At 53.7% G+C, this 9,608-nt stretch overlaps 2 protein-coding genes across 4 annotated transcripts; one reads left to right on the plus strand and one right to left on the minus strand.

The window, feature by feature from the left end:
• The first annotated feature begins 72 nt into the window (after positions 1–72).
• Snx17 (sorting nexin 17) lies at positions 73–5,791 on the plus strand. Its single transcript, XM_020154772.2, has 15 exons — positions 73–335; positions 990–1,064; positions 1,880–1,997; positions 2,518–2,582; positions 2,836–2,946; positions 3,053–3,143; positions 3,304–3,391; positions 3,636–3,705; positions 3,997–4,089; positions 4,182–4,385; positions 4,522–4,647; positions 4,777–4,854; positions 5,000–5,074; positions 5,161–5,202; positions 5,284–5,791. The coding sequence occupies exons 1-15, from the start codon at positions 273–275 to the stop codon at positions 5,395–5,397; spliced, it is 1,413 nt and encodes a 470-aa protein (XP_020010361.1). The 5' UTR covers positions 73–272; the 3' UTR covers positions 5,398–5,791.
• Znf513 (zinc finger protein 513) lies at positions 3,304–9,474 on the minus strand. 3 transcript variants are annotated; one of them, XM_020154765.2, is made up of 4 exons: positions 9,388–9,474; positions 8,687–8,848; positions 7,158–7,745; positions 3,304–7,063 (listed from the first exon to the last, which is right to left on the minus strand). In XM_020154765.2, the coding sequence occupies exons 2-4, from the start codon at positions 8,709–8,711 to the stop codon at positions 6,237–6,239; spliced, it is 1,440 nt and encodes a 479-aa protein (XP_020010354.1). In that variant the 5' UTR covers positions 8,712–8,848; positions 9,388–9,474; the 3' UTR covers positions 3,304–6,236. The 3 variants fall into 3 exon arrangements, with proteins under 3 accessions (XP_020010354.1, XP_020010345.1, XP_020010349.1); XM_020154756.2 differs by lacking the exon at positions 9,388–9,474 and adding an exon at positions 9,097–9,327; XM_020154760.2 differs by lacking the exon at positions 9,388–9,474 and adding an exon at positions 8,972–9,055.
• Positions 9,475–9,608: the final 134 nt, after the last annotated feature.

Here is a 9,608-nt window from a genome sequence, read left to right on the forward strand (position 1 = left end):
GCGTGCACCGGACCCCGCCCCGAACCACGGGTGGTGAGGAGGGCCATCTCGACTTTGGGCTCCCAGTCCTGACAGTTTTCTCTAGACTACAGTTCCCAGCAAGCCGAGGTTACTGCTCCCAGAGCCGACGTCCTACCGCTTTCCCACCTCCGGTCTCGGGCGCCCAAAATGGCGAGTGAGGCTGCAGGGACTCGTTGAGCGGCGGAGGCGAGCGTGCAGAGCAGCTGCAGCCCTCACAGTCCGGAGCCCGGCCGGGCTTTGCCATAGGGAACATGCACTTTTCCATTCCGGAAACCGAGTCCCGCAGCGGGGACAGCGGCGGCTCCGCCTATGTGGTGAGGAGCAACCGGAGATGGGCCGGGGCGGGGATAACGGGCCGGAGCCCTCGGAACGGTCTCCGAGGCCCAGCTGGCACCCTTCGGACCTGATCCTGGGGGCGTAGCTGGGAACGTATCTCACGACTCAGAGTTGTACAGAAATCGCCCCGACTCCAGTTGCTCTTTATTTTTCGGTGAGACGGGTTTGAATTCGGCTTTGCACTTGCAAAGCAGGCGCTCTGCAGCTTGAGCCACACCTCCAGTCCAATTGGCTGTGGTTGATTTGGAGATGGGGGGGGCTCTCGCGAACTATTTGCTTTGGGCTGGTCTGGAACCGCGATTCTCCGGTTTTCAGCCTCCCAAGCAGCTAGGATTACAGGCATAAACCCGGTTCCAATTGGTCTTTTGTTGGCTGGTCGCCAACCCCCGCCACTCCACGGCTATTCTGATGGACGTCACTGTCCTCTCTGAGAGGGAGACTGCAGCACAAGCTGCCGAATTTCTCCAGACTGGCCAGACTGGGAGGAAAACAGGCTAACCAAGCCTCCAGGCGATCTCGGTGTTACTGAGACAGCTGTGTCAGACAACTTCCGGCCAGGGTTTTGGGAGGGGGGTGTTGTGTGGCGGGTAGCTAGGACGCCGACTCTAAAATGCCTGCTTTTGTGTCCTTAGGCTTATAACATTCATGTGAATGGAGTCCTGCACTGTCGGGTGCGCTACAGCCAACTCCTGGGGCTGCACGAGCAGGTGGGACTAGCACCCCTGACTGGAGATAGTTCAAGCCTTTTCCTACCCATGGGTTTCAAAAGCTTCATTTTCCCCCTCATGGGGTCACCCTTTAACCTCTGCCACAGGGAGGATGCAGTGCTTTATCTTACTTCTGACACTTCCGGGGAACTCCCTAAGAAGCTTAATATTCCTATACTTACATCCTTCTTCCTGCTTTTCTGACCCTTTTTTACTGCTTTCAGCCTTTGCCCCTGCATGGAAAAACTGCCAAGGCACATTCTTTCTGTTGTCTAAGCTGCAACTAAGAAATTCCTTTCCTTCTTATACAAACCACTCACCGATTTTCTTGTGTGTTCCTTAACTTATCTCAGTTTGTGTAGCTGTTCCAATTATCGTTATGTATCTGTGATGTACTGTTTCTCTGCCTTCATCAGATGTTGAGCTCTTTAACTCAGTAGAGAGCCCTGGTGCTACTGATAATTAGTGCTGCAACCCTGAGCAAGATACTTAAATTCTTTAGGCCTCAGTTTCTACAACTGAAAAATGGATTCCTTGATATGCAAAGTCCCTTTAAGTCCTAAGATACTTTATGAACATATTATGACTTTACTATTTGTGCACAAAACTATCCCCTATAGTTTTCTGCTTCCTGTGAGGAGTCAATGAATAGTCTTGCTAGATAAAGGGACTCCCTGACCCTCTACAAACCCTCCCCACAATATGGAGGGGTATTGGTTCTAGATGACCAAGGTAGATAGGGGGAGGACATGGTGAGTCTCCACTGACTCATTTTCTATGTTTATGTGAAGGGTTTTATCTCTTTCTCTACATAGCTCCGGAAGGAGTATGGGGCCAATGTGCTTCCTGCATTCCCCCCAAAGAAGCTTTTCTCTCTGACACCTGCAGAGGTAGAACAGAGGAGAGAGCAGTTAGAGAAGTACATGCAAGCTGGTGAGTGGTTGGAGGAAATTTAGGCTATTTTGAGGACCCTGGGGAAGAGACTAAAAACAGCTGACTCCATAGAAGGTCCTACGTTAATGTCTAGATCTGAGAAGTCTCTAATCTCTTATCTAATTAGCAAAGTAAATAGCCTTAAAGGATTTGTAATTATACAAGCAAAGGAACTTGGGCACTAAGGGCTGTGAAAAATATTAGTATTACACTAGTCTTCCTTTTTAACTTCCAACACCAAATAGTCCTAAAGCAACTTAGGTTGGTGGCGAGCTTACTTTGTATCTGATGTGTTTTACATTAACATTGTTATTTCCCTAGTTCTATAGACTGGACTCAACTAGATGGCAGCGAAGGGTGGGGCAGGTGAAGAATTTATGCAGTGAGTGAGGTGAGGTCAGCTGGGGGATGTGGCAGGCCACCATCAGCCCAGGAAATGGGGTTGGGGGATCTACTAAGAGGACTGGGGAAGGAAAGAGTGACTCCTAAGTTATTAGAACATCATTCTTTGGCCCCACAGTTCGGCAAGACCCATTGCTTGGGAGCAGTGAGACATTCAATAGTTTCCTGCGTCGGGCCCAACAGGTAAGGTTTTGGGTGGGACCCAGATTAAGAGAAGAACTTATTGGAAGGCTATGTCATTTTAATGACATGGTTACAGTCACCTGGCATTTTTTATGGAATGGAGCTTCTGCTGTACCACTGTCAAGGAAATCCCAGCCTCAATTTGATTGTGAAGACACTAGAGACACCTACAAAGAGAGTTTGGATGGGTCAGAGCTGGACCCTGCGCAGGGGTTAATAAAGAGGTGCCTCCCATCCCCATCTGCTCACACAGGAGACACAGCAAGTCCCTACAGAGGAGGTCTCCTTGGAAGTACTGCTCAGCAACGGGCAGAAAGTCCTGGTCAGTGTGCTAACTTCAGATCAGACTGAAGATGTTCTGGAGGTGAGGCGTTTGTTCAGCACAGCCACTCTGCCCCCTGCCTCCCAGGTCCCTGGCATGGGGAAGACTGGAACCAGCCAGTAGGATGAGCTGTACTTCCTGTCCCCAGGCTGTGGCCGCAAAGCTGGATCTTCCAGATGACTTGATTGGATATTTTAGTCTCTTCCTTGTTCGAGAAAAAGAGGATGGAGCCTTTTCTTGTGAGTTTCTCTGGACTTCTGCTTCATTGTGCTTCCAGTAGTGAGTTTCTGTCTCCTTGACTGTCCTCAAAATGGAGCGTTTCCTCAGGGTGCCTTTTTCATGGTTTCCCTTCAAGTCTCATCATGGTTTCTTTTGTTTTGTTGTTTTTTTAACCCATAGTTGTCCGGAAGTTGCAAGAGTTTGAGCTGCCTTATGTGTCTGTTACCAGCCTTCGGAGTCAAGAGTATAAAATTGTGTTAAGGAAGAGGTCAGGGCTGGGCCTGAAAAAGGGGGAGGGTGCTGGGCTGGATTATTGGCCACATTTTGAGACAGAATAATCTGAGTAGTGCTGAGTGTTTCCACCAGGCCTCCCAAAGCTTCCTCCCACTGTCCACCATTAATTAGCCCCTTGATAGTTCCAGATTGCTCCTGTTTTGCACTTCTTTTCCACTCTTCCTCTTGCCTTACCCCAGCTTAGCCCCATTACCCCTTTCCACCCCTTGGCCTCACAGTTATTGGGACTCTGCCTATGATGACGATGTCATGGAGAACCGGGTTGGCCTGAACCTGCTTTATGCTCAGGTGAGCTTGGAGCTGCCTCATAACCCTTGCCCTGAAAATTGACTCTGGTGTCCCACTCTCCCAAGAAAACACCTTTCATGTCTTTATTCCCAGTTCATGGGGAAGTCTCTAGAATACTGTCAGGACTCCTGGGACTACCTGTGTTCTTCCTACTTTATAAAATAAGGTCAATACCTTACTGCAGAGGACTTTCAAGTGTGGGATAGGGTCAGGCTGGACAGAGCTAACTGTAGACACTTCCTGGAGCCACTAACTGGGAGCCCCCACCTTCCACCCTTGTCTCCACTGTAGACGGTTTCAGATATTGAGCGTGGGTGGATCCTGGTCACCAAAGAGCAGCATCGGCAGCTCAAATCTCTACAAGAGAAGGTCTCCAAGAAGGAGGTAAGCTTTGCCTGTCTCCCATCCAAGGGGTTGCTACCTCTAAGCTGCCCCATCCCCCTCCTAACATACCACACATGGTGGCCATTTTTCAGTTTTTGCAGCTGGCCCAAACCCTGCGGCACTATGGCTACCTGCGCTTCGATGCCTGTGTGGCTGACTTCCCAGAGAAGGACTGTCCTGTAGTAGTTAGTGCAGGCAACAGTGAGCTCAGCCTCCAGCTCCGCCTGCCTGGCCAGCAACTCCGAGAAGGCTCTTTTCGGGTTACTCGAATGCGATGCTGGCGGGTCACCTCTTCGGTGAGTTGGGTTGGGATGGGAGGCCTTCTGAGGTGGGGGCCTGGCAAGCCTTGAGCTTTAGGACTAACTGTAGTGGGTCATGATGGGAGACAGATTGGTGAGAATAATCTCAGCCTAAGTCACCTTTCCTTCCTAGGTGCCATTGCCCAGTGGAGGCACAAGTAGTCCAGGCCGGGGCCGGGGTGAGGTGCGCCTGGAACTGGCTTTTGAATACCTCATGAGCAAGGACCGGCTCCAGTGGGTCACCATTACCAGCCCCCAGGTGTGAGCCCACCCTCAGGGCTTGTATGGAGCTCCTTAGGACTCCATGTGAGTGGGAGCCATTGTCTTAGGGGGCTGGGCCCCCTAAGATGACCACTCTAGTCAGGCTGAGCTCTCTTCTTGCCCTCAGGCTATCATGATGAGCATCTGCTTGCAATCCATGGTGGATGAACTAATGGTGAAGAAATCTGGCGGCAATATTAGGAAGGTCAGCAGCAGGCAGGGACCAAGCAGTGGAGTGGTTATGCTCTCCTGGCCTTTTGTCCTGGTGCAAGGCTTTGCTTGAGAGGGTGGGGAGTGATTAAGGGTCTAAAGGGAGTGACCTTGCCCTCATCAGCACTTTCTGTCCCCAGATGCTGCGTCGGCGGGTGGGGGGTACCCTGAGACGCTCAGACAGCCAGCAAGCAGTGAAGTCCCCACCACTGCTTGTAAGTATTGTCAGTCAGTACTCTGGCTCTCAGTCTTGCCTCACCTCCTAAGTGAGTGTCTGATCCCTCTGCCTCCTCTTTCCCAGGAGTCACCTGATGCCAGCCGGGAATCCATGGTCAAACTCTCAGTGAGTCCCAGGGTTGGTAAGGTTGGTGTCTGTGGGGGCCTCACAAATTTGAGCCCTGACTCCACCCTGCCTTTGTTGCAGAGTAAACTGAGTGCTGTGAGCTTGCGCGGGATTGGCAGTCCCAGCACAGATGCCAGTGCCAGTGATGTCCACGGCAATTTCGCCTTCGAGGGCATTGGAGATGAGGATCTGTAGTCTCTACTGCTTGGATGTCTGCTCTCTACCCCAGAGGAAATTTACAGAAACTTGCCCTGTGCCTATGCCTCCAAGTTAGGGGGTCTTTTCCTTCCCCCTTCCTACTTTCCCTTTTTCTCTTGGCCAGGGGCCTCCTAACCTACCTTTCCTTACCCCCTGGGCTGGCTACACAAAAGGATTGCCCCTCTTTTTCAGAGCTGGTCCTTGATGCCAAATTAGCATTTAGTATTTTGCACAAAGTCCAAGGGACCATGGCTACTTGCCTTGGGGAGGAACCATCGCCCCTCCCCGGGCTGCTTCTGGCTTCTTGGGGCTATGGGCAAGGGAATGGGCAGAGGTCTGTGTATGGTCTAGCCCAGTTCCCTGTCATTAAACTCAGCCTGACTGCTGCCTACCTCTGGTTCCCTCACTGCCCCTGCTGCCCCCATTCACAGCATGAGCTACTGTGCTAAGGGTTTATGGCCTGACTTGTGCCTGCCATTGCCAATTCAGCATAGACATGGCTTTGTTAGTGTTTCCTTTATTATAAAGCACTGAAATAAGTTAAATAAACAGGTGGGAGGCTGGGCAGTCCCCCAGCCAGTTCATCCACAGCCCTTGGGAGCAGTGGAGGTGAATACAAGGCCCTTCTCACTGAGCTCATGAAGTACATGGGCCAAGGCCCCCTGGTCCATATTGGCCCCTGCCCATGGGATTTGGGCTGGTCCATATTGTGCCTAGGTTGGTCTGTATGGAGCCCCTGGCCAGCGGGGGAGAAAGAAGGTGGTTGCTAGTCCATCTGTATAAAATGCAGGAAGGGTAGGGCTAATCCATAGTGCCCCAGGGAAGAAGGACCTAGTTCAAGGTGAGTCTGTATGGAGAGCCCGGCTACCAGTAGCACCCAGGGCTGTTGAACCCCGAGTGCTCAAAACAGAGGGTGGGCTGTGAGGTGGGGCCCAGCCCTCAGGGGCAGAGAGGCCAGGCCCTCCTGCCCCACCGTGGCCATGCACCTTCTGGTGGCGCTTGTAGTTGTCCCAGTGGCCTGTTGTGTAGGCGCAGGTAGCGCAGCGGAAGGGCTTCTCGCCTGTGTGCCTCAGCATGTGACGTTTGAGGTTCATGCTCTGGTTGCAGCTATAGTTGCAAAGGCTACACCGAAAAGGTTTGTCACCAGAGTGGATGCGACCATGACGTTTGAGGTTGGCCAGGTTGCCACAGGCGTAGGGACAGAGGGGGCACTTGTAGGGCTTCTCTCCCGTATGGACGCGCTGATGCCTTTTCAGATTATCCAGATGAGCAGAGGCATAAGGGCAGCGGGCGCAGCGGAAGGGTTTTTCACCACTGTGTGTCTTCATGTGCCGTGCCAGGTGGTTGGGATAGTGAGTGGCAAAGGGACAGAGACTACAGGCAAAGCCTTTGTCACTGGGGCCCTGGGGCCCCCCACTGGCACCCCCTCCAGCCTCTCCTCGCATGCAGCGCCCACACATAGCAGCTCCTAGCCTACTACCCTCGCCCTCCTCCAGCTCTTGTCCACAACCTCTGCAGGTCCAAGGGAACAGCAGTTCTGGCAGTGGTTCTGATCCAGTTCCACACAAGCCCTCCCCTTCACCCCGTATCTGCCCACAGTCTGGCAAGAAACTAGCACCACCTGGTGGCACGTGGAGGCTCAAATCTGGAAGGAGCAGAGCATCTGTGGGAACAATGAGTTGAGACATGGGCTATTAATCCAACTATCCGAAATGCTACCCACCCAGTCCCAGAATCTTTGGTCCCTGGCCTTTTACCTTCAGATTGCCGCGGCACTGCTCCCTCCTGCTCTGTGGGACTGGGAGGCCGGGTTGGTCGTGGAGCACAGCAGCGGAAGCCACAGGTCGGGCAGGGAGGAGTTGGGGGCCCGGTGTGGGTACGCTGATGCCGCCTCAGGTTGCCCAGGCTGCTGCAGGCAAAGGGGCAGTGGGGACAGCGGTAGGGCTTCTCGCCAGTGTGGGTGCGGGTATGTCGTGTCAGGTTGACGAGCTGGGCTGAAGCGTAGGGGCAGCGGCCACAGCGGAACGGCTTCTCCCCGCTGTGTGTCTGCATGTGCCGCTTGAGGTGGCTCGAGTAGTGGGACACGAAGGCGCAGAGGCGGCATGAGTACAGTAGCCGTGGGGGCAGCGGGGGCCCCCCACCCGGCCCTCCTGCCCCACAACACGGCCCCTCACCTGTCGGCCCCCCACACAGCTGGCAGGCTGGGCCTGGCCTCTCACCCCTGGCCTCCCCTGGACCCCTGGTGGGCTCCTCAACTTCACTCTCAGCACTTAGTGCTCGGCCGCCCCCAGACTCGTCGTCACTCAGCCCATAGGGAAGCCCAGGTCTGGCCCCCAGAGAGTCTCCTGGTGAAATAGAAATGAGATGAACCATCAACATGGTTTCAAAACCAGGATCCAAAAGCTTCATTTTTCATTTAGGGTCCCATTTGCTTGGTCCCACCCTTCTCTTACTTCACTTCCCTCTCAGGGATTGAGATCTGTCAGGAAACTCAACATGAACTACCTTTGAGCCTGACAACCTAGTAATGGCAGAATGGAGCTATACCTAGTTCCACTGAATGGAAACGAAGAGGTCACAGTGGGCTGCAGACTGACATGAGGCAATCATGTAATTAATTCTCAGGATAAGAATAAAAATATAAAAGAACCTGAGAACTTTTTCTATATTAGTAAGGCCCCTTTTAGTAAAAGGCTAATTATAAAGTAAAATCTATCTTAAGAGGGAGGCAAAATTTGAAGGGAGGTGCAAACAAAGTAATGCATGTCAATGCCTTTCAAAAACGTCTCTAAGAAGTGGCTAGCCACAGGTCAGACAGGGTAGGGTGATGGATGCCAAGATCACAGAGAAGAGGAGTAAGGAGAACACTTAAGGGCAGAAACTACAACCTCTCAATACAAAAGGAGCTTATGCTGCAGGTGAATGGAATTTAAGTGTAGCCAAATATTAGCTCGATTTACACAGAAGTCCCTTCCACGAACCTCTTCAAAGTACACACACACACTAGGGATGGGGACGAGGTTATTAAAGGGGCATTTTTTTTTACCAGTTGGCTCCATACGATTCACCCACCCTTCTGTTCACATCATCTTTGGTCCAGGCCCCAACTTCACCTCAGCAAGTGATGGAGCTGATCAGACCAGTGAGCAAATGAAGAAGTCTAAATCAATCCTAGGTTTATGGCAGTAAGTGGTGTTCTGGTCACTGAAACTAAACCCTAACTTGTCCCCTACAGGGTAAGGGTCCCCAGCGGCCACTAATCCTTACCCAGGTCCCCAAATCCTACCTTCAGAGTCTCTCTCAAAGCCCATGAGCTGTTCGTTGTTGCCGTCACCTTCCTCCTCTTCCTCCTCTTCTTCCTCCTCAAACTCCAGATCCTGGCCTAGTAGCAAATCACTCTCCAACACCAGGGCCCCGGGTCCTTCGTCGAGGGAGTCTTCAGTGTCCACTGAAGAGGGGAGGGAGATTGTAGATTCTCCCTCCCAAGCCGTGCCCATAATCCGAACCCGGGAGCCAGCAGCCCTGGACCACACTTCCCGTACTCATTGACCCTCTCGGGTTCCCTTAGTACCTCGGTGGGAAGGTAAGAATCCAGATCGCCCGCCCATTCCTCAGGAGTCCCCCACCACCCTGACCATATCCCACTCCAATGACCCTACCCCCACTCCTCCCCCTTCAAGGCCCCTGACCCCTGACCTTTGACCCCCTCGCATTTCACGGGCTGCGGGTGGCTTTGCTTCCTTCGGGGCATCGTGACCGGCTCCAGCCCGACGCGCCTCTAGCCCGCGGCCGCCCGGCCCCGCCCCTCCCAGCACGGCCCGCCCGCCCGCTCTTGGTCTCAGGGGCCGCGGACAGCCCCCATGCAGCGGCGCGGGCCCTGGGCAGCCCCCGGCCCTGGCCCCGGAGCCCAGCTCAGGCCGCTCCCGCCGCCGCCGCCGCTTCCATTCATGGAGCCCCCTACCCCCCCCTCCGGAGACCAGCTGGTACCTCCGTCCCCGCTTCCGCTTCCGCCGCCGCACAGCCGCACGGGACGCGTAGTCCTCCGGGCACGGAGCCGCGAGCTCGGCCCCGGCGTGACCAGGAAGTGATTGTGACGCGCAGCAAGGCAGCCAATCGGCGCTGCAGAGCCCCGGCCGGCCAGCCGGGTGCGCCCTACCCACTCCAAGAAGGAACCAGGAAGTCACTTCTGACTCCAGCCAGCGGCGAAG

The sequence above is a fragment of the Castor canadensis genome, chromosome 12, assembly GCF_047511655.1.
Source record: "Castor canadensis chromosome 12, mCasCan1.hap1v2, whole genome shotgun sequence".
In the NCBI taxonomy this organism is placed as follows: domain Eukaryota; kingdom Metazoa; phylum Chordata; class Mammalia; order Rodentia; family Castoridae; genus Castor; species Castor canadensis.